General features: G+C 41.2%; 3 protein-coding genes across 3 annotated transcripts in view; 2 read left to right on the forward strand and 1 right to left on the reverse strand.

Moving 5' to 3' along the window:
- Positions 1–1019, forward strand: part of LOC117485346 (zinc finger protein 271-like) — a 60136-nt gene extending 59117 nt beyond the window's left edge. The window contains exon 6 of the mRNA XM_034133858.1: positions 973–1019. Coding sequence (XP_033989749.1) covers positions 973–1019 — 47 coding nt within the window. The remainder of the gene's footprint in view (positions 1–972) is intronic.
- Positions 1020–7911: 6892 nt separating this feature from the next.
- LOC117485355 (oocyte zinc finger protein XlCOF6-like) lies at positions 7912–21786 on the reverse strand. The gene is made up of 2 exons (XM_034133867.1): positions 21591–21786; positions 7912–9909 (listed from the first exon to the last, which is right to left on the reverse strand). Exons 1-2 carry the CDS (start codon positions 21775–21777, stop codon positions 7991–7993), a joined length of 2106 nt encoding a protein of 701 aa, XP_033989758.1. The 5' UTR covers positions 21778–21786; the 3' UTR covers positions 7912–7990.
- Positions 21787–22275: 489 nt separating this feature from the next.
- Positions 22276–24459, forward strand: LOC117485373 (protein ALP1-like). Its single transcript, XM_034133884.1, has 3 exons — positions 22276–22384; positions 23222–23337; positions 23472–24459. Exon 3 carries the CDS (start codon positions 23640–23642, stop codon positions 24129–24131), a length of 492 nt encoding a protein of 163 aa, XP_033989775.1. The 5' UTR covers positions 22276–22384; positions 23222–23337; positions 23472–23639; the 3' UTR covers positions 24132–24459.
- The last annotated feature ends 580 nt before the right edge of the window (positions 24460–25039 follow it).

The raw sequence follows: 25039 nt of genomic DNA on the forward strand, positions 1-25039 counted from the left end.
AAGAGTGAAGATGAAGAGAAACCTCAGTCCTCTCAGCTTCATCAAAGACAAACTGAACACCTGGAAACAGAAGCTGATGGAGAGGACTGTGGAGGACCAGAACCAGCCAGGAACTCAGATCCAGAGAGACATTTACAACCAGAGACTGAGGACAACCCTGGAGACTCTTCTGAACCTGACACTGAAGACAGTGCTGATTGGATAGAGACTGAGGACAATTGAAATGGAAGTCCTTTCACCTCCTTTGAATCAGGGTTGAAGCAGAAATCAAATCGAACGCTGAATTGTAACTCGTATTATTATTTTTTATACCCGTCTTAATCTATATTAGCCTTTTTAAGTTTAATTCTTTCTGCTCTTTATTATTGAAGGTTTATTTAGATGAGATTAGATTTACTTATATATTTAGTTGCAGCTTCAGAAACAAGTAATAAACAAGGCATTGCACTAAAGTTCAAACTATTATTAAAAAAACCGATATGCATATAAACATCAACAATATACTTACCTACAGAGTTGCTATGGTAGACACACAATAAGATATTCAGAATAAGTTAGAGTACACTGTAATCAACAAATCATATTGTTAACAAATAAAAGACAGGATAAACAATATGTGCTCAATAGTTGCAGTTTCTTTTGAAATGAAATAAGGTTGAATGTGATGATCATCAATACAAATTGTTCAGGGTTATTGAAAGTGAGAAACAGAGAGGAGTATGGGTAAGAAGAGACTAATGCCTGACACGCCGAGTCAAGAAGCATCTGTCGGCCATGTTTTTGTAACATTAACACATTAAAACCGTCTTATTCCTGGATGTAACTAGCACTTACATCTTTGGCTAGTTTGATGTGTGAAGGACATTCTGCTTTTAAAGCTTGAACAAGGTGTAAACTTTATGAAAAGTAACCTTTTTCCAATGTAAAATAAGTATTGTAAATCTTTGAGATAACACGTGCTCTGTTGTTTAGAAATAATGTATGACACTCCAGGAATAGAGGGGGAGAGAAACAAATGACATTTGGAGCTATTTGTGAAATGTACTGCTGGAAATATACATTTATTAAGTTAATCAATTTATATTTTGTTGTTTAGCCTTTCTGAGTCTTTAACATGGTTAAGTTTACGAGTAACATTTAGGAATACAAATCCCTCTTTGTTTGTTTACCATCCTCCTTGGTGGTGGTGGCGAAGTCCATAGGGACTTGGCTTGGCAACTGGAAGGTCACCAGTTCAAGTCCCGGAAAGACCAAGTGCTACCGAGGTGTCCCTGAGCAAGGCACCGTTCCATACACTGCTCCCCGGGCGCCGTACATAATGGCAGCCCACTGCTCCTAACACTAGGATGGGTTAAATGCAGAGAAACCGTTTCGTTACATAGTACCTGTACTATGTAATGACAATATCAAATCAAATCAAATCAAATCAAGTTTTATTTATAAAGCACATTTAAAAGCGATTTTTGGTCGAGCCAAAGTGCTGTACATGTAATAAAAACACATTACTACAATCACAATCAAAGACAATAAATTACAACAGATATAAAAAATAAATAAAAAAACACAAGGAAAAGTCAGGAGTCGTGCTCCGCTCTGACTAGAAGGCCAGAGAGAAGAAGTGTGTTTTTAGTGTAGATTTAAAAACCCCTAGGGTCTGGGCCGACCTCACATGGAGGGGCAGAGTGTTCCAGAGCCTAGGGCCAGCTGCTGCGAAGGCTCGGTGCCCTCGGGTTTTGAGCCTGGTCTTGGGCACTACCAGCAGCAGCTGGTCAGCCGACCTTAAAGCTCTGGCTGAGGTGTAGCGCTGGAGGAGTTCAGTTATATAGGCCGGAGCCAGCCCATTTAGTGCTTTAAAAACAAATAAAATGAGTTTAAAATCTATTCTGAACCGAACTGGAAGCCAGTGTAGCGAGGCCAGAATAGGGGTGATGTGGTCACGCTTTTTGTGGCCAGTCAGCAAATGTGCAGCTGCGTTTTGGACTAGCTGAAGGCGTTTAATTGAGGCCTGGTCCAGTCTTGAGGTTACAAAGGCGTTAATAACCCTTTCTAAGTCTTTAAAAGATAAATACGACTTGGTTTTGGCCAATAGTGTTATTTAAAAAAAGCAGGATTTGACTACGGTGCTGACCTGCTTGTCGAATTTAAAAGTGCTAGTGAAGGTCACTCCAAGGTTCATGACCGAGGGGAGGATGTTTTTTTTGAGAGAGCCCAGAATATCAACCGGAGAGGCTGGAGGTTGGGGTCCAAAAAAGATGACCTCGGTCTTGCTCTCGTTGAGGTTGAGAAAGTTTTTGCTCAGCCAGGATTTTATCTCTGCTAAGCAGTCCATCAGCTGCTGTAGTGAGTGTTTGACATTTGCTTTGAGAGGCAGATATATCTGTACATCGTCGGCGTAGCAGTGGAAGGGAATATTATGTTTTGTGAGAATTGAACCTAGGGGCAGTATGTACAGTAGAAAGAGGATGGGGCCCAGAATCGAGCCTTGGGGAACCCCACAGGTAAGAGGGGCTTTAGCAGAGGAGAAGGCACCTAGCTGTACCGAGAAGCTACGGTCTGTCAGGTAGGACCTGAACCATGCAAGGGCAGAGCCTGTGATGCCAGCGGACTGTTCAAGCCGTGACAGCAGGATGCTATGGTCCACAGTGTCAAAGGCAGCTGTCAGGTCTCACAGCACCAGGACAGCTGGGCTACCTGAGTCGGCGGCCAGGAGCAGATCATTAAAAACTCTTAAAAGGGCTGTTTCAGTACTGTACATGGGTTTGAAGCCAGACTGAAACTTTTCATGGATTCCATGCGTGGTTAAGAAAGACTGCAGCTGAGCGTAGACTACTCGCTCTAGGCCTTTAGATAAAAAAAGGTGCTGTCGGTGCTTTGGTATTGACCTAACATTTAGCAAAGCCATGCAAAGTTTTCGCTCCGGGCTTGCCGAAGGTGTAGTGCGTCTCAGCTGACGAAGATGAGCGTGTTGAACGCCGCGCGGGCCGGGAGCAGTCAGTCGGGCAGGAGGAGCTGTCAGCGGGCCCAGCAGAGGTCGCAGCTCCGGAAAAACAGGGCGAATCCATCGATCCCTCACATGGCGTGCAGCGGGAGGGCCATGACATCCGAGGCGTGGATAAGTCCCAGAAGAAGCCGTCAGGTATGCCTTAAGATGGACCAGTGCACCACCACGCTTTCCCCATCGTCTAAAGCGCTTTCGGCGAGGCAGGATGCAGGGCAACCGGCACAGGTAGGTGGGTATATCCAACAGTAGAGGGGGGGGGGGGGACGATTTATGGTTGCCAGATGTAGGTTTGGGCAGCAATATACACTCCAGTGAGGGTCTGAGGTGGAGGAGAGCTTGGCGATCGTAGACGAGCAGAGCAGAGACATTCTGACAAACATAAAACAAAAACAGGATAGCTAAAGGCAGAGAGCTGAGGGAGCGGCGAGCCGACACAGGCGCCATCTTCCCACACACTGGTCCGACAATAAGTTGAATCTTATCTTATCCTTAGGCTTCTCATTTACAATCATTAAACTGGAATATATACGATATCGATAACATGAAAATATTATTTCATGTTCATTGTTTAGAGTTATTCTAAGGCTTTACTCATTGGGAACTCGGTATGAGAAAGATCACACTGTTGAGATTTCATATCTGCCTGTTTTACACTCTTTGACCAACAGGGGGTTTGTGTTCAAATGAAGCCTCATGAGATGAACCCTGTTGAGAACCAATTGGCTTCAAAGCTGAAGACAGTGATTATTGTTAGGTTTAAACTCTTTGAGTTAGTCCCAGTAAGTGTGTATAACGTGATACCTGCTCTCAGTGTGATAAAACATCATTGCTCTAAGTCAAGTCTGAATGTGCATTAAAACAAATAATAAGCACAGAAACAAGTCCATTGTGCTCTAATGACACAAAAGTAACCATCACTGACAGAGAACCAGAGCCAGCCAAGAACGTGTGTCGGGGAACTCACGCAGCGTCAGAAAATAAAACCCTCTCTCTTTTCCTCCGTACCCAAATCTCTCAAAACGGGGGAACAACGGAGCTGATCCAGATTTGCGTCCGATATGACGTAATATCTGAAATGTGGACCCATGGCACTATCAGAAACGTTGCTATCAGAAACAATGCCTGACTGTTTTGGACGTAATATGGTCGGTGCATGTTTACATTAGCATCGCTAACACTCAGAGCTAACCTGTACTGGAGAGCATGTGTGTGAAGACAGAAAAACAAATATATGTGATCAATACATAAACACTGAAAATACATTTTAAATTTGATTAATGAAATAAAATATAAATAAAATAATAATAAAATATATGTATAAAAAGAGAAATATAATATTTAAAGTGGGCCTGTGTATTTATTTGTATTCTCCTTATAAGAGTTCTTTGTTTCTTATTAGAGGTCAACAGTTTTCTAATGTAATAAATAATAAATGCAAAAAAAACGTAGTTTTTGTCTATGATATAACAACATATACAACTGTATAAGCTATCAAGCTATGAAATATGTTTTGCGGCTCCAGATAAAAACAATTGGTGGAAAAGGGGCAAATGGCTCTTTTGGTCAAAAAGGTTGCAGAACAAAACAAATATTATACATTATGACTAGTTTTATTTAATTTTTCGACTTTTGACATCCTCATTTCTGTTGTTTGCCTAAATATCTGACTACACTTGGCTTCACATTTATCACGTTTGCTCAAATCTGTGTTTTATTCGTTATAAATGGTGCTAATGATGGAGCTATATATGAGCGTCTGAAAATGTAATCTGATTAAATTTCATTATCTTTTTCAATAAATCTATCCGAAGACAGCAAGTGATCCAAAGCGACAAAATGAAGAGTTTTGGCCATGCTGCTTTCTGAGAGAGGATCTGCTCTGAAAAAACTGAAACATTGACTTTAAATAAATTTATAATAAAAATAAATGTTGCTGCCCCTCTACATATCCACTTACATATCACACAAACAGTACAGCTATAGCCTACGATCGATCATCACTCTGTTCGTCCCATATCATACTCTGCCCCCTCGACCTGGAACACACTTCAGCAGGAACTTAAGCTGACCAGTTTGATACCCATCACGGATTTTAAACTAATTTTAAAAAAGCTGGAGAAATCATCTGTGGGTGTTTGCACCTGCTATATCTGAATACTGTATATGGATTTCAATGACTACTTTTTTTACGGTGTTGTATTTTAGTGTTTAGTGTCCTGTCTGTCTGTAACTTTGTGTGGTAGTGTTACCACTGACAGGTCTCTCTTGCAAATGAGACCTTGTGTCTCAATGAGATTGTACACCTGTATAAATAAAGGCTAAATAAAGGCTAAATAAAAAATAAAAATAAATGTATTAAGTCAAAAAATGACTGTCTTAGATTAGTTGAAAGCAATGATTTTGAGTTGAACCTAATATATATATTTGTAACTTAATAGAATTGCTTTTAACTAACCGTATACAGTGAACTCTGACACTAACACATTTGATCAAAGTCAACGTTTCAGTTTTTTGAGGGTCTGAACGTATCTCTGATTTTAAACAAGATAAACCTTTACAGTCTGGTTGTTGTATTCTTTATATCTCTATGGTTTCTATATTCTTTATTTTTTGTTTAGTGCCCACACGTAAAACAGCCGTATAAAAACACGAGAGTTCTGTTCTCTCTTTACTATAGAGAGAGTGTGTGCGGTGTGTGTTCATCTCTGCACCGCGCTCTGCTGGTGTTGTTTTATGCTTTATGAACGTGGACAACAGAGAAACATGAAAAGTGAAGTTGACTACACTATATTCATATTTGTTCTTGCTTTCATGTCAATTCGGCGAACATAAACATAAATGATCGTGAAGATGATTAAATTATGATTAAAAATTGGTAGTCCTGCATTTCCTCCCGTCGATGTGATGTTTTGTAGTTGTAAACTCACGTGGATTAAACCACATTTATTAGTGCTTTCATGCCAATTCGGCGAACATATGATACATTAAATGATCGTGAGGATGAAAATCGTTTGTTTTGAGCCAGGCTGCAGTTCCTGATGAAAAAACAAACCGATGGTTTTTGTAGTTGTATTATGCCAACGTGGATTAAACAACATTATTTTGTTAAATAAAAACATGGTGACAAAACTTCTTATTCCTGCATGTAACTAGCACTTACATCTTTGGCTAGTTTGACGTATGAAGGACATTCTGGTTTTAAAGCTTGAACAAGGTGTAGGGGTGTAACTGTTCACAGAATTCACGGTTCGGTACGTACCTCGGTTTGGGGGTCACGGTTCGGTACGGGTTCGGTACAACAAGAAAAAGCAAGAAAAAGTCCCAAATGCATAATTCCAGGTTTGTTTTTTATTTATTTTGAACAGTAGTGCAAGTTTCAGTTTAAAAATAAGGAACTTTAACATTTTGAATAATTAACTTTATTACACAGTTAAAAACAAACCACAAACAGCACCACACACAATCAGATGGCCGTATTATCTATAATGGCTAATGTCAAACAAAAAGGTTTCATCAAGCTGTAAAACTAAAAAGAATGTCTTGAAAATATTACAAAATAAATAATAAGAAAGTGTTTCAATCACAATCAATAAAAGCCTGGGTCCTCTACTATTGCATAAGGGCGCATAGCCGTTTATCTAAATAAACCTTCAATGATAAAGAGCAAAAAGAATGAAACTTAAAAAGGCTAATATAGATTAAGACAGGTATAAAAAGCAAGAATACAAATTACAATTCAGCGTTCGATATGAAAAAGTATTTTATTTCTGCTTCCACCCTGATTCAACGGAGGTGAAAGGACTTACATTTTAATTTAACCTGTTAGACCCCAAGCCTGTTTTTCAGGTCTCAGGCTCGAAAATGACATTCCCAGAACAAATGACCATATCTTCCCTTCTAAAAGGGGAAAATCAATAATCTTTTTTCTCAAAGTAATGATAAACCTGTGAGTTGGATGTAGAAAAGTCAGAATCAATATAGATGTTTTTTATTTTAAAGAAAATTCAGATTGAACATAGTAAAAAACTGTAAATTATAGTGTCCGTCCAAAAATGATTTTTTACTTATAGTGAAAACTACCGTTGAATGATGGGATGGTAGACTAAAAGCTTTAGGAATCCAAAGTACAACATATAATAAGTACCCTGTATCAAGATTGATGCAAAACAAGTGACATTTGACCTTTTTAGAGAGGTTTAGCAAAAAGAAACTCCACCTCTGGGGTGATTTGGGTGTAAATGGGCGTTTTTGCCGTTTCTCTGGAACCCATTGGTCGATTTTGATGATTGACATCTCTTTTTAACCGTTAGAGCCAATAGAATCGAAGGGGAATTTCCACATACACACCAACGTTACCAAAAAAAAGTGGGGGCTTCGCGCATGCAGTTTGCCGTAAACCTATCTCACGCTCTGAAATCTGAAAACGGAAAAGTAGGTTTATTGCCAATGGATTATCAGAAATCATTTCAAAGGGACACAGACACATTGGATTAACCTTCAGCAGCGTTTTTATCATTTTAATGCCGTTGAAGACAACTTTTGATCAGACAACAACGAAGGTAAGACATATTACCGTTTTTGCTACCTAGCGCCGCGTGACATGATGTCTGTTTTTGTTTATTATGTCGCGAGTTCTTATCATGGAGTGATGATATAGATACCTATTGATTCTGTGTGTTCTCACGATGCTAATCGATGGGTTGGATGTGCAGCTACGATAAGTAATAAGGGTGTTATATCGTGTTTTCTGTGCAAACGCCGTTAGCATCGCTCGTGGCTAATTCAGAGGCTCAGCGTTAGCTTTGTGTTTTTTTTTGCAAAAAAAATAAAAAAGATCAGTTAGCTGAGTTTCTTCCCGTTACATGGATATGAAAAATTCATAGTTTATTAAATATTAAGAAGCCCTCAGATGCTGTTTCCTGCAGATGATGCCGGGGGGATGGGGTTTAACAGGTTGGACCAAAGAGTTTAAACCTAATAATCACTGTCTTAATTTTCAGGTTCAGAAGAGTCTCCAGGGTTGTCCTCAGTCTCTGGTTGTAAATGTCTCTCTGGATCTGAGTTCCTGGCTGGTTCTGGTCCTCCACAGTCCTCTCCATCAGCTTCTGTTTCCACGTGTTCAGCTGAGCTGCTGGCTGGAGGCTCTGCCTCTCTGTTCTCCTCAGTTTGATGAAGCTGTGAGGACTGACGACCAAAACACTTATGGCTTTTGACCTGATGACTCCAGGTGAATCTTTTGTCGCAAACACTGCAGCTGAATGGTTTGTCTCCTGTGTGGATTCTCATGTGTTTCTTTACATTTCCGTACCCTACAAAATAGTTCTTACAGACTGAGAAGCTAAACGGTTCCTCTCCCGTATGGATTCTCATGTGGCACTTCAAACTTCCATTTTGTGTAAAAGATTTCATACAGACTGAGCATCTGAATGGTTTCTCTCCTGTGTGTATTCTCATGTGTCGATGTAAAGATCCTTTCAGTGCAAAAGCTTTCTTACAGACTGAGCATTTGACTGGTTTCTCTCCTGTGTGTATTCTCATGTGTCGATGTAAATATCCTTTCAATGCAAAAGCTTTCTTACAGACTGAGCATTTGACTGGTTTCTCTCCTGTGTGTATTCTCATGTGTCGATGTAAATATCCTTTCAATGCAAAAGCTTTCTTACAGACTGAGCAGCTGAATGGTTCCTCTCCTGTATGGATTTTCATGTGGGCCTTTAAAATGTCACTTTGTGTAAAATATTTATCACAGACTGAGCAGCTGAATGGTTTCTCTCCTGTATGGATGTACATGTGTTTCTTTAAATGTCCACTCTGAGTAAAAGACTTCTTACAGACTAAGCAGCTGAATGGTTTCTCTCCTGTGTGGATTGCTATGTGCCGATTTAAATTTCCTCTCCCTGCAAAAGTTTTCTCACAGACTGAGCAGCTGAATGGTTTCTCTCCTGTGTGGATTTTCATATGTTTGTTTAAATATCCTCTCTTTCGAAAGGATTTCTTACAGACGGAGCAGCTGAATGGTTTCTCTCCTGCACTACGTCTTGAATCACTGACATGGTCTTGTTTATTTTTCTGAGAGTTTGAACCTGGTTCTCTGCTCTCCTTCCAATCAACCCTGTCTTCAGTGTCAGGTTCAGAAGAGTTGTCCTCAGTCTGAGTTTGATGAAGCTGTGAGGACTGACGACCAACACACTTATGGATTTTGACCTTTTGACTCCAGGTGAATCTTTTGTCACAAACACTGCAACTGAATGGTTTCTCTCCAGTGTGGATTCTCATGTGGCCCTTTAAATCTCCTCTCCGTTTAAAAGATTTCTTACAGACTGAGCAGCTGAACGGTTTCTCTCCTGTGTGGATTCTCATGTGTCTATTTAAAGTTCCACTCTGTGTAAAAGATTTCTCACAAACTGAGCAGCTGAATGGTTTCTCTCCTGCACTACGTCTTGAATCACTGACAGAGTCTTGTTTATTTCTCTGAGAGTTTGAAGCTGGTTCTCTGGTCTCCTTCCAATCAGCACTGTCTTCAGTGTCTTCAGAAGAGTCTCCAGGTTTGTCCTCAGTCTCTGGTAGTAAGTGTCTCTCTGGATCTGAGTTCCTGGCTGGTTCTGGTCCTCCACAGTCCTCTCCATCAGCTTCTGTTTCCAGGTGTTCAGTTTGTCTTTGATGAAGCTGAGAGGACTGAGGTTTCTCTTCATCATCTTCACTCTTCACAGGGACAGGAGTGAATGTGGACTTGGTGATATCAGCCTCCTCCAGCCCTTGAAGCTGCTCTCCCTCCTGACTGCTCCAGAGTTCCTCCTGTTCCTCTTTAATGTGTGGGGGGGGCTCTGGGTCCTCCTGGTCCAGACTGGAGCTCCACTCCTGCTGCTCAGGGGGAACCTCTTCTTTAACCACCACCAGCTGCTGGACGTCTGCAGGAAACAGGAAACACATATTCATCAGAATCGGTTTTATTTACCAAGTAGGTTTACACATACGAGGAATTTGCTTTGGTATATGTGGAGCATAAAAAGACACAGAAAGAAGAATCGCAGCAAAACAAAATACAAATAGTTATGACAGCTATTTAAAAAAAACTATTTTAAAACTATTATAACAAATCTCAATCTTTATTTATTTATATAGCACATTTAAAAAAACCTCAGTTGACCAAAGTGCTGTACAGGCAATACATACAATATAAAATAACACAATGGGAGTACAATAATAAAACATGATACAAAGCACAATTGAAAAAACAAACATAGTAAATAACACAGGCAAATGGTCCGAAATACCTGTGTCACAAATTTCCCTGATACAAACATCTAAACCATGAGACAACACAAGGTCCAGTTTGTGTCCCTTCTCATGTGTCGGGCCGTTAACCGACTGTTTAAGATTAAAAGAGTCAATGAGATTCCTAAAATCTTTGACGAGCGGTCGGGAATCACAGCACACATGAATATTAAAATTGCCAATGATTAAAAATTAGGGCTGTCAGTCGATTAAAATAGTTAATCGCGATTAATCGCACATTTTTTATCTGTTCTAAATGTACCTTAGAGGGATATTTTTCAAGTTTTTAATACTCTTATCAACATATGAGTGGACAAATATGCTTTATATGTTTGTTTATTATCATTTGAACAATGACGAATATTCTCATGAATATTAAACACAACAACCTCTGAACATTACAAATATTCTCCTCAATTCAACCTGGAACCTCTCTCATACAATAATACAATACAAAGTGTGTGTGCGTGTGTGGATGTGTGTGTGTGTGTGTGTGTGTGTGTGTGTGTGTGTGAATGTGGAGACACTGTGATGGATCGTTGGAGCTATGTGCAGCTCAAGGCATATATGCTCAAATGGGAGCTGCCTGGACGCTGCAATCATGTTGCGCGCACTATCCGTGCTGAGTGTGCTGACTTTTCGTACAATGTCCCACTGTCTGGCTACCTGCATAAAGTCAAGTGCTCGGCGCAGTTGTCGGCGAAATGTCGCTCCTCTGTTTTAATTTAAATATTTTTTGGGGAGAATTTGAAGCACTGCTGCACTCTGTTTTGAGATCAAAGCACTCTAGACTTAACGAGCTGCTCCATCCACACTAATGTTAAAATCTGAAAAAGGCCTCTCTACCAAGCTCCAAACTAAGTTAAATATCTCAAAAAGTGTAAAAGATATCAAAAATAAAAATCATTTTGGAATAGCTGAAGGTCTTGTGATCATTTTAAAGTAGGAATGAAGTGTCTAGCTGAAAGTATGTGGAAGGACAAGCATTTGGCGTAAGGTGTAGTTAAAGAGGATTTGAAGAGTCGTCCCATTGACTTCCATGTTAAAAAAAGAGTTTAAAAAGCTGAATATTTCAAAAAGTATAAAATATTTTTTTTAAAGTTTAAGGCTTCCCATCGATTCCTGAAAAGGCTGAATAGTTTCATGAATGGTTTCTGTAGCTGAAAGTAAGCTGAAGTTATGGAGTGCGAAAGTATGGTTGAAACTAGAAAATGCATTTCCTGCAGAAAATGCGTGTGAATGCTGTAAACTGTGAACATTTGTGGCTGAATTTAGCTGAAAATGCAGAAAAAGCTGAATATGTTATTAGCTGAATGGTAGCTGCTTGTAGCTACAAAAACAAAGTCAGTGTGTTTCTGAACTTAGCGGAGAAATGCAGAAAAGTGAAATGATTTGAACCAAATTGTTACAGCTCAAATGCATTGCAATGACTTTGTTGAAAACTTGAAAGTGAAATGTTAAACTGGAAGAGTAAGACAAATAGTGAAGAAGCTTAATATTTAAAAGAAAAGGTTTGAAAAAGGTATAAACAACACGTATAGCCTCAATGTCCTGAAATAGCTGAATAGTTTGATATTTGAATGGTTCCTGCAGCTGAAATTAGGCTGAAGGAGTTAAATAAAGATATTAAATGTAAGTAGTAGTGAATGAATGTTTACAAACAGCTGTGTGTGTAAACCCAGAGATCAAAGGTTACCATGGTGACGACTTATGACGATTTACCAACTGCAGAGAGAGAGAGAGCTGTTCAGTGTGTGTGTGTGTGTGTGTGTGTCTGTGGTAGAGAGAGAGAGAGGGAGAGTGTGTGTATGAGAGAGAGAGAGAGAGTGTGTGTGTGAGAGAGAGAGAGTGTGTGTGTGTCTGTGTGTGAGAGAGAGAGTGTGTGTGTGTGTGTGCGTGTGTGTGTGTGTCTGTGTGTGAGAGAGAGAGAGAGAGAGAGAGTGTGTGTGTGTGTGTGTATGTGTGTGAGTGTGTGCGCACACACACACTCACATTAACCTCACAATTAGGCAAAACCATGGAACGCATGGTAACAGAGAGACTTTCTTTTTTTTTTTAAAGCAGAAACCTTTTTTCTTCTTATCAGAGCGAAAGAGGAAAGAGCGAGGCACTATGGACTCCATCTTATGTCTAGAGTCAGAAATCAGGAAAGCTCAAACCAACAAAGAAATGGTCATAGCAGTATTTTTTGATGTAGTGAAAGCGTATGACATGCTATGGAAGGAGGGATTACTTATAAGACTAAATGGTTTATGGGTGTATGGTAAAATGTATAAATGGGTGTCAGATGTTCTCTTTGGGAGGACAATAGAAGTTAAAGTGGGAACAGAACTCTGCAGGGCAGTGTTTGTAGTCCGTTACTTTTCAACATTATGATTAATGATATCTTTAAACAGGTTCAGCAAAATGTAGGGATGTCACTATACGCTGATGACGGGGTTCTTTGGGTAAGGGGTCGTAATATAGAGTTCAGTCAGACAACTCACGTTTCTTTAACATGTTTATTAGAAGCAGCATATAGTTGAGTTTGGCGTCTAGGCTCGGGCCTCATCACTCCACAGATATACATAGCACGATGAGTGATGATTAAATAACTAACCCCCAGAGCCTACAGGTGGAAGCTGGGGTGGTGGTGGGGCAGGCAAGCAGCAGCGACGTGGAAGTAGCTGCAGCAATAGCAGCAGCCAGCAATGCATGGAGAGAGATCTGGCAGGTTAAATAGAGCGGCATATTAGGGAGACTCTGTTTGGTTGGTTGTAGAATGGGAAGGGGCGTTATGTATGAATGCAGCATAAGTGCTCGAGTTAACTGCCTGAACTAGCTCGCAGGCTTCGCCCCATATCAGTCAGACAACTCACGTGTTTCTTTAACATGGTTATTAGAAGCAGCATATAGTTGAATTTGGCGTCTAGGCTCGGGCCTCATCACTCCAGATATACATAGCACGATGAGTGATGATTAAATAACTAACCCCCAAAACTGCGTGGAGATTAGATACTATACCCCAAAACTGCGTTTGAGGGGAATATACTACCTATCAAGACTGCTGTGTCTAGGTCTTGAGGCAGCGACAATGAGCTTTCCCCCCCAAGCATGCAGCTATGAGGGGGATATACTATAATAGAATAAATATAGTCAAACCCAGCAACCACCTGATATGCAATAGCAGAATTCTACAGATATACATCTTTGGGCAGATCGCAGCTTAGGCAGAGATCGCGCAGCTTGGAGGAGAACCCTCGTTGTTGGGTTTGCAGCCATTGAATAAACATAAGTGCCGACCCATGTGTCAGAGGGCAATGATGCGAGAAGTTCAGCATGAAAGATAAAGGACAAAGCAAACAGTGTTAGCTTTAGCAATGATTATTCGCGGTTCCTTGACTCCCCAAACAGAACTGTCAGACATTGAATGTTTCAAAAACAGTGTGTATATTTGATCTCCAAAGTTAATTCAGTAAGGGTAAGATTATGCTGAGGATTAAAAGGTGAGAGGTCTGTGTATATTCACCACCTGAGAAACCCACAGAAAGCTGTAACAACTGCATCTGACATTATCAATGTATAGTGAAACCCCTTTGCCTGAACGTATACATGTTAAGAGGCAGTCTTTATCATTGCGTTGAGGACGTGCCTTCTTAATGCCCTTGAGGAGCAAATGAATGAACTCTAGCGTGGCTTATACTTAGCACTTGAAGATTGCAGGATTCGAATGAAAATACAATTAATGCATGAACAACTGTTATATCTATTGCATAAGTACACAGGAGGTTGGGACAGAAGAAGATACAAGTACCAAGCTGAATTGTATGCTTTGAAGCATGCTCTTGGTTGGAGGCAGAATATGGGAAATCCTTGAGGGGCTTGACGTGTAGATCCAGAGTCATTTGGTTGAACGAAGGGCATGGCAAGCTGGTGGGGCAAACCACTCATTGTGAAATCCCCCAAACCAGCAGAAGGCGCAGCATCTGTAAGTAACTAGAGAGGATCTGAAGACACCGCAAGGTCATTATAAAAGAATGAACATAACATTCCACTCGTCGCATATAGAGGGGCTAAGAACCAAAGATCTGAGCAATAACCATCTCTAAGGTTGCATTCACGCTGAAGAGTCTGCGTCTTTACACCAGACGCAAGTGTATTACATCGTTCATTTGCAGAAGGTTGGGTTTGCGTTCACCCAGGCAACCTCAAACGGACTATGAACTGTAAACTAAAGTCATTGTACGGAGATGCTTTTTCAACAAATGGCGGGACATTAAGCGGATAAAATGCAGATTCCAGCCATTTCTACTGGAGCCTGCATCATGGAGCATTGCAGGTTATTTTCATGCTGCTGTTAATCTGGAGAGTGTATCAACAGACTCTGCAGCCGGCAACGTGCATTAAAAACATTATAACACATATAATGAGAGACGTTATGCAGTGAGGAGGTTTGCTCTGATGTGATTGTACCACTGCCTTTTCTCTGTACACAGGGGACCAGTGAGGTAAGCAGTCACCAGAATGAATGCATGACCCTATAGGTTTCTGGATGTTGCACACATGGCAAAACAAGGCGATGACACGCAAATAGTTTGTTTCCCATGTTTTGATGCGGACTGCGTCACACCAGCAATGAACCGCTCCAGAGTCTACTAGCGAGCGACCCGAGACCACCTCTTTAGGCGGAGCAGAGGTATCGGACTGCTTACACACCAATCCAACGAACCGCATCAAGGGGTTAACGCTCCAGGGAACGATTCAACAGTACTAAACAAGGCAGGTGTGAACGCCACCTAAGACTATGGTGCCTTAAGGTTTGGACAGAAGGCTAGAGCTAGAGCTAGTGTCCTTATAAATATAAAACCTCTCTTTTAGAGAGACTACCAGTGGAGACCATGATTGAAGGCAGTAATCAGTATTGAATGTATTACAAGTCTAATATGTAGTATAGCACTTTGAACACTTGGAAAGGCGCTAAATAAATAACATGAATTGTAAGTATGGCTGTTCTGATGCGGGACAGCTTGTCTGGTGGCAGTGAAGCTTGCATCAGCACACTATCAAGAATGATACCGATAATTCTAGACGTGTGGAAGGGCTTCCAGTTCCTGTTCTGAAAGAGGCAGGCCTAGCTGTTGAAAAGGTTTTAACTGGGAAAGTCAACTACTAGGAAATGGTTAAAAGATGGACACCAAGGGGTGCTTGCAGGTGTTGTAGAGAATCCAGCATAATGCTTCTGACGAGGTGTCAAAGAAACGTGGGCTACTACGGCAACCAAATGCCCATTTTGAGTGTAAAACCTTAAAATAGATATGCCACAGAAGGCATCTGTGATGTCTGCTTTCCCTGCCATGTCATAGAGCATAGAAACGGGCATAACTCTTTAGTAGTTATTAATACTCTTGACAGAAGAATCGTGAGGAACTAACGGATCAATAAAGAAACGTTGCTAGATATTTCCTCCTAGCACTAGGCTAGGGGCCTGTCATGTTTTTAAACGTTTAAATAGCAGCACGTGTAATACTCCTGGCTCCTTCAGTGCAAACTTCAGTCTTGAGTGCATGTTTTAACAGACATGGGTCCCTTTGGGAGCCAGCATAACCTGCTGAGAAACCTTGATTCAAGCCTGTGATAAGGTCATTGACAAACATCTGTGATTTAGAAAGAGCTTTGGAAACGATTTGCAGCATGAAGCCTCCTGAGGCACACCCAGCGAGGGGGCAGAATATTGCAGGTAGAGCTTAATTCCTGTGGGGAAAAATCTTTCTTTGGTAGGTGATTAAATGTACATGGCCGCTTGGCAGAGAAGGATTCATGGTGTTCATAGAAGAGCCACTGTAGGAGAGATCGAAGTCTAAAATGATGGTCAAAAATGTATCGAGCTTCCCTTCATATTCACGTAACGGAAATGTATTTGATTTATTTCCATTTTTTATTTAATTGATTTATAGTAGTATAAATACTTATAAACGTACAACTTGCCTGTATAATTGCCTCAAATATGACTTACTGCAGGCCAAATATTTCCATAATAAAACATAGTTTATGCAGAATTGTATTATATACCTGCTAAGATGCGATTCCTGAGGAATTGCTGCTGCAGGGAGCAGGAAGCTAGAACCCGTGGCTGGATCTGGGACTCCAATTCCCAGAATCCTCGGGGGTGTGACGTCAGCGGGAAGCGGCACAACGTGGTTGAACGCGGAAGTAGAAACATTTGTTTACATTGCAGGCAGAGGCATTCGAGTTTGTTCAAGGGAATATATCGTGGAATTAAAGGCTTCAAGCGCTGATTTAACTTCGAGAAGGGAGGACAGGATGGCAGGTACTTTGGTGTTTAATTACCCGCTGACAGGGAGACAGTGCGACTCTTAGCTGACACTTGTGAAGAGAGGGGTTGTTACCGGTGCTGGCGTAGAACTCGGGACTTCCTCTGGCCCAAAGGATATTAAAAGCTACTCCAGAATGAGGACGGAAGGGACACCCGGTCACTCGTTCGGAGTGATGTGTGTCGTGCGGGAGCTGTGGCTCGTTCCAGCGGTGTCTGAACCATGCTCTGAGCTAGCCTGTGTTTCGGGAATGAGGCATTTCTAACGGCTTCTTGCGTATGATGATTCGGTTCCAGAGTCGGAGATAGCAATAGACATTTGCAAGGACAGCACCAGCAGGCAAGCAGCAGCGACGTAGAAGTCACTGCAGCAATAGCAGCAGCCAGCAATGCATAGAGAGATATCTGGCAGGTTAAATAGAGCGGCATATTAAGGCATGTTTGGTTGGTTGTAGAGTGGCAAGGGGCGTTATGTATGAATGCAGCATAAGTGCTCGAGTTGGCTGCCTGAACTAGCTCGCAGGCTTCGCCCCATTTCTTAAAAAGGAAAATGCAAGCTGCAGTAGGTACTAGGGCTGTGCAATTAATCGTATTTTAATCACATTTACGATTTTGGCCTGCCACAATTACAAAACAACATAATCGAAAAAAACGATTATTTAGCTTTGCTAGGTTGTGACAGTGCACTACAACATATTTGATCTAATTAATTTTAGTCTAATTAATTTGTATTTATCATATTTATATATATGTTTAGTAGCTTGTGGAAGTGCGCTCCAAAATATTTGTTGATCTTGTTTATTGGTATTTATTATTTGGATATTATTTATTTAAATGTATTATTTATTTAATTTATTTTTGTATTGGTTTTTCAGTTGAATTATACGTTCAGGGTAATCAACAGTTAAAAATATACTGTTCAAATTATTATTTGTTTTAAAGTTCAATAAATGGATGTTTTCAAAGCCAATGAATAATCGTATTTAATAATCGTGATATCAATTATTGACCAAAATAATCGTGATTATGATTTTTGCCATAATCGAGCAGCCCTAGTAGGTAAGGTGGAAGAATGGGCAAACAATTGGGGTTTTAAACTATCAATTGAAAAAACCAAAGTCATATGCTTTCCTAAAAAACATAAAGTTGTATTTATTAAACTATATGGACAAGTCCTAGAACAGGTTAGGGTGGTTAGGTTTCTTGGAATCCTATTTGATGAAAAACGTACCTGGTGCAAACATATTGACAAAACCAGAGACAAGTGCAAAAAGATTAATAATTGACTAAGATGTCTTTCTGGGCGAGATTGGGGAGCAAGCAGAACCTCATTACTAAATATATGTTGGGCTCTAATGAGAGCAGCCCTGGATTATAGATGCATTGCTTATATGTCTGCTGCAGAAAGCAACCTTAAACGTGATGTGGTACAGGCTCAGAATATGTAGTGGAGCATTTAAAACTTCACCTGTATCTGCATTACAGGTTGAGGTGGGTGAAATTCCACTGCGGATTCGGAGGATCAAGCTTTTGTTTAAATATTGGGTTAACATTAGAGGGCATAGTCATGCTCACCCCGCAAAAGGCAATCCTACTGGAGTGTTGGGAACATAATAATTCCACAACTAACAGCTTTGGGTGGATAGGAAATGCTCTAGCGCTTTAAATGCATCTCTGTGCGGGTCAGAAGTCAGTCCCACTGTTCCATCATCGCCTATACCTCCGTGGAGATTTAATATGCCAGCAATCGACACAAGTCTGCAGCTTAAACTAAAAAATAAACCAAAACAAACACCAGGTTGCACAAAAACCTATTGACCAACACAAAAATAAAGTGATTATCTTCACGGGTGGCTCAAAAGACCCAGAGACCGGGCGTACAGGCATTCTTTATCCCTCAATGTGAAGTAGCAGTAACAAAAAGACTCTCAGATCATCTCTCAGTATTCACTGCAGAATTAGTGGGAATATGGCTAGCACTGAAATGGGTTGAAGAGAACAACCAACCCAGAGTTCTTGTAGCATCTGACAGCCTAGCAGCTCTGTGGAGCTTGAAATCTGGGAGGTCGGTATGCTGGGTTAAAATGTAGGGGACTTGAAATGTCCTTCCTTTGAGTTCCTGCTCATTTTGGGGTAGAAGGGAATGAGGAAGTAGACAAATTAGCTAAACTTTCGTTAAAAAGACAGTCAACAGACATACAAATACCATTAGGTAAAACAGAGGTTAAAACCATTATTAATGTTCATATACGGAAAACTGGGATGTCAGCGATACAGGAAGGCATCTCTACAGCATCCAGAAACATGTAGGGCTAGAAGACGAAGCAGGAGCCCACGGGAAGAAAAGGTCATTTCACGGTTAAGGACACACAGGACTAAACCAGACACTCACAGAATTGGCATGCACCCCACTGGACTCTGAACAGATTGCAATAAACCGGAAACCGTCAAACATGTCTTAAAGCTCCCATGTCATGCTTTTCCGGTTATTACCCGTCCCCTTGTGTGTTATGAAGGTTTTTATGCATGTAAACGGTGTGCAGAGTCAAAACCCTCAAAGTACACCCTGTAGCGAGTAAAACTCTAACACAGAAAATACCTCCCCAAAACGCCTCGTTGGAGATACGTCACTGCCCATTTGATTCTTCCGGGTACCGCCTGATGTCATGCGGTACCCGGAACGAAATGGACCAATCCCGAAGAGCTATGGCCACACCAGCAGCGGCGTGTTCCTCCTCCAGAGGTTCGAAGAACCGGCATTTCACAGACGAAAGCTTCCAAAACATTGCCCAGTTTGAGGCCGGATATGCACAGCTTGTTTGGACCGTTTGGAGCAGGGGAAGATCTGGGTATACAACCTGTAAGTTTGCATTGTTATTTGTGTATTTATCAAACAAGACTGTTTAAATGTGTAAACTGTGTTGGACTGCTAAGCCATTGACACAGTGCTAACTGTGCTAACTAAGTTGCTAGAGTTTCCATATATCAACTCTAATATCAGCAGATGGCCTTGCATACATGTATCTCATAGCAGGAGAATGTCTGCATTCACACACAAAATACCTATTGACAGTATACTGCCGTGCGGTCAGTCGCGAAACGTAATTACATTATAGCTGGCGTAGCGATCTAACACACGGAGCTAGAGCTAGATTTAATCGGAAAAACATTTTTGTGATGCTACGTTGCTAGCGTTTAAATATATCAACTACAATGTCAGCAGATGGCCTTACATGTTTGTCATGGCAGGAGAATGTCTGCAGTCACACACACGGAATACTCATACAGTATACTCCGGTTTACCGTACATTGTGACAGTACATGTATAGCTAACGAGGCTAGCTGTATGCTAGCGCAAAACAATGTATTCATGCAAGTTACATTGTATGGTAGCAGAATACCCGTATACGATTGCAATTATAAACACGTTATTGCTAGCCTAATATGAACCACTAGCTTTTGTTCATAGTAGTTTTATTACACTGCATTATAGTTGCCTTTCCTCCAAGCTAACGTTCATATCGTGTTAGCTACCAAGGTAAACAAAGCTAGGTTAGCATATTAGCAGGCAAGCTGTTCATTACACAACTACTACTAACGAATCTAAAACAACTAAGTTTCTCTAATATTTTGTGATTTGCATTTGATTTCGTCCAGCCAGATCCTGGCGGACAATCCATGACGGGGACGGGACGTGCTAAAAGGCACCGCACCGCACCGACTGTGCGCAGGCAAGATGCGAGGAGGAGGAATGGATGATATACCGTGTATATATGTATATTTATGTTCATTTTGTACATTTCTAAAAATAAAGTTTAATGGAAATACTTAGTAGGCCTATCCTTTCTTCCCTGAATTCATATATTAGCAAACCATGATTTGATTTCTCATCAAACAGTAGTAGTTTATTACAGGTAAAAATAACTTACTCTTTGTTATGTTGGCTCGTAGGCCACAACGGAAAGGCAAGGAGACATACACGAGTTTACAAAACCACGGCACATTTATTGTGGTAAATGCAGAGATAGGTGGTCGAGGGGAGAGGGTCGCTCAGTTCGTCCTTCTGGGATTAATAGCACCGGCTACGGAAGTGTCCGTGATCGCGCTGATTACCCTCTTCAGCTCCACCCCACCGTAAGCCCTGCAACACACCTGCACAAAGGCCCTGGGGCCGTCACACTCTTCTATAACAACAGTTGTAGGTTCAGTTCGGTTAGTTAGTATAAAATATCAGCTGTACCGACGCCTGGAACACTGATGTTCCCCGAAAAAAGCGGGCGGAGCCTCTCTGGTGGTTGACTAATCAGAACAGAGTGGCCGAGCTGACCAATCGGAGCACACTAGGCTCACAGGGAGGGGGGGGCAAGAGCTCCAACGAGTCGTTTAGTGGAGAAAGTGAATACTGCTGAATACACATGCTTGACAGAGATGCTGTATGCGAAACCAATGTGAGTTTGGAAAATTGCACAGTATAAATCTATTTTAGTATACCTCAACAATGTAATTATGATCAGTGGAAATGGCCATGACATGGGACCTTTAATAGACTGCCACAAGTACGAACATGAGAGGAGAGTGCTAGCTACTAAGTTAGCTAACGGAAAACTCAGCCTTACCGTGGGGAATCTGCTATAGGGACATCAGAGGAAGTCTTTAAACTGCTGAAAAAAATCTTTAAAACAACTGGAATTAGAGAAAGAATTTAGGATTAATTTAATTTTTTTGTTTGATTTATTTTGATTTAATTTGCATTTATTTATTTAATTTTTCCTGCCAATCTACTGCTCAACCCTCCAGTCCAGTAGGTGGCGGTAATGCACCCATGTGTTAGTTGCCAACCGAAGAAGAAGAAGAAGAAGAAGAAGAAGAAGAAGAAGAAGAAGAAAAAAGAGAGATTTAATAAAGAGTCTAACGTGATAATAGAGAGTCTAAAGAGTTAGTAAAGAGGGAACAGTCTAATAAAGAGAGAGTTAATAGAGAGAGAGTGAAAAAGAGGGAACATACCTGCTCTGTGGATCTGAAGCTGAGGCTGTAAAACAGGGTCCAGTAGTTTCCGGTGTCTCTCGTTCTCCTGTTTTGAACGAGACAGTTCCTCCTCGTACTCTGCTATCGTTCTTTCAAACAGAACAAAGATGTCTTCAGCAGCCGCAGTGAGTCGCTGCTTCACCAACGAGAGCAGCACAACACTCATGTTTACTAAATCACCACTTCCACTCTGTGTTGCTAGCGTGTTACCAGCTAGCATGCTAAGCTAGCATGCTAAGCTAGCTTCTAGAGTCCGAGCTAAAGGCTTCAGAAGAAAGAGCACAAAGTCAGAGGTTTATCCAGACACACAGACGATGGATCAGCTGCTCACACACACTGTCTCAGGAGCACCGAGAGAGAACCATGGATGTAGCGAGAGAACCATGGATGTAGCGAGAGAACCGACGAGACGCGATCTGGTTCCAAGTTAGAAAGAGCGGGACCATCACTTCCGGTGCAGAGGACTTCAAAATAAAAGCGAATATAATTTCCCCTTAGACAATACCTAAACCTTTAAGATACACAGACATGGAGCTGCGGAGAGAAACTGGTTTATTTCTCCTGAAACACCTTTATCCATATCATATGTATTTCCCCTGTTCCTGTAATATAATAGACGTGAGGTGGCTAATCTCGGTCAACAGACTTGCGGTCAGAGCTGTAGTCTCATGGAGCTGCTGTGTCAAAACTAAAACAGGTCCAATGGTTAACTGTGAGGAGGACGAGACTTTACAGCACCTCCTCACGGACTGCTACAGAGCCGAGGAGGTCTGGTTAGTTACTCCTACGAGGCATCGGTTTTGAAATTCAATGTCAAATATAAATCAATCATGTATTGTATCCTTGATGAAAAGATGAACATAAAACACAGGGAACTTTTTTGGCTTGTCATTTGCATCACGTGTATGAAGATCTGGAAAACGAGATGCAAGATGATATTAAATCAGACAATAATAAGCAGTGACACCAGTGGCGGCACCAGGGTATGGCTGGGGTAGGCTACAGCCATACCAAGAAATGGCTTAGCCCCACCTTAAGGCCCTGACACACCAGGCAGTCACCAGAGAACTCGCCGACGCCGACTGTTGCGTCGGCGAGTTCTCCTGCGTCTTGGCCATGTGTCGCACTGGAACACACCGCAAAGACTGTCACTACCCGATCGGTCCACCTGCCCGATCTGTACTGTGCATGTGCGAGATGGTCCGCCATATTGGACAACTACATATGGCAACTCTAATAGGACACTTGACACAGTGGCTTTTGGCAAAGCAGAAAAATAACTGATAGAGATGAGTTATTGTTATTACAACGTGACTTCACTATTATTTAACAACTCTTTCTATTGGGTTCTTTTATTTGGGGTTAAGTACATTGTCAGAATAAGTGAGACATGGATTTAACTTCTGTTAGACAGCTATATGCCATACATTTTTGCATACATTCACAGTAAATATTTATTCAGTATGATAGCTGTCTAACAGAAGTTAAATCCATGTCTTAAGTAATCAACTATCTTGTAAACTATAACCTGTAGTTGTGTAGCTAATGAGTGTTTTGTTCAGCTAGATTCAGTGTAGATAACTCAGTTATGTGTTTGTTAATATTTGCAGGGGAAAGCTTCAGGAGCCTTTCCTACCAGTTCCGAGTGGGAGTGTCAACGATACGGCAATTCGTTCCTGAGACCTGTACAGCCATCTACGAGGTTTTAAAAGAGAAATACCTGAAGGTATGTGTGGATACTTACTGGTTTTACTGTGCAAACTGTATGTAATACAGTGAGGTCTGTAGGCATTTGAACAGCACATGTTTGGTCTGCCATATGAAACATGGCTCTTAAAAAATATATGTTTTGTTTTTCAGTGCCCAGACACAGTGGAAGAGTGGCAGCAAGTAGCTGATGGATTCCAGGCTCAGTGGAACTTCCCAAACTGCCTAGGTGCTCTGGATGGGAAACACATCAACATCCGCCCCCCTCCAGGAACTGGATCAACCTACTTCAACTACAAACATACATTTTCCATAGTGCTAATGGCACTGGTCGACAGCAACTACAAGTTCTTGTATGTAGATGTAGGTTGTAATGGGAGGATTTCAGATGGTGGTGTGTTTGGTGGATGCTCACTGCAGGATGCCTTGGAGAATAGGACATTCAACATCCCTGCACCTGCACCACTTCCTGCTTCTGACCAGGCGGTTTGTTACCACATTGTGGCAGATGAGGCATTTCCCCTGAAAGAGTACCTCATGAAGCCCTATCTGAACCGCAGGCTAGCTGTAGAGCAACGCATCTTCAACTACAGGCTGTCGCGGGCTCGGAGGGTGGTAGAAAATGCCTTTGGCATCCTAGCCAACCGTTTTCGGGTCTTCCTAACCACCATAAACATTCAAGACACTTCCTGCGCACAGAGAACTGTAGCGCATACATGGCGGGAGTTGTTGACCAGGAAGGACCCGATCATGGCACTGTCCCAGGAAGCTGGAGACAAGACCCTGACCTACGGCAAGCCACCCCACCAATAATCCAGCTCGAGCCAAGCATCACAGGGATGAACTATGCCAATATTTTAACGGTATTGGTGCAGTGCCTTTTCAGTGGGATAAGATATAGCACCATATTTTTCTCTCATGGTGGTTTGGCTCATAAAGGGGTTGTGTTGTGATATTTTCCTCAAGCTTTGGTAAAGTGTATTCTTTGAATGCAGATTTGGGTTCTGCCCGCTCTGTATTAATGTCATGTGGATTTCCCTGTCATGTTGACGGGTTATCATCATGTAGGCGTTGATAAAAGCTCATTCTAATGTTGTGTTATGTGTGTATGAAGGTACGAAATAAAGTTTTGCATTGCCTATCCTGCTATTTGTGTTTATTCTTTTAATCACACAGCGATAAGAAACAATAACAATGTGCCTACAGAACTGTCAGTTGCAGCCCTAGCATTAGTATTGGTTATAGTAACAGCTACAACATTAAAATACTTCGAGGCAGATTGAGGAGGATAATGGGAGAATGAACAGAGGGGCAGAAACATCCATCTGAATAATAATAATAACTTTATTTGTATAGCACCTTTCATACAGGGGATTGCAGTTCAAAGTGCTTTACATCAGTAAGAAATAAGACATAAAATCAGTGTAAAACAAGCAGCAAGAGCAAAGCATGAAGTGGGATAAAATAATGCAGATATATATATATATATATATATATCCCAACAGGCCACCTTGTTTATGGTTTGATTCAGTTTTAGTAGAATATAAAATACATGAATGATGAAATAAGCACATAGAGTGCAGACATACTATAAAATCACAGTTAATAGACCTGCATCTGATGATCGCAGTGTTCTGGCGGGTGTGTCGTTTATTGAGTCAGCAATGTAGTAATGTATGTAATGTAATAATGGCCACTTCTTGCTAAATTTCCATTTCCAT

The sequence above is a fragment of the Trematomus bernacchii genome, unplaced genomic scaffold (assembly GCF_902827165.1).
Source record: "Trematomus bernacchii unplaced genomic scaffold, fTreBer1.1, whole genome shotgun sequence".
NCBI lineage: Eukaryota > Metazoa > Chordata > Actinopteri > Perciformes > Nototheniidae > Trematomus > Trematomus bernacchii.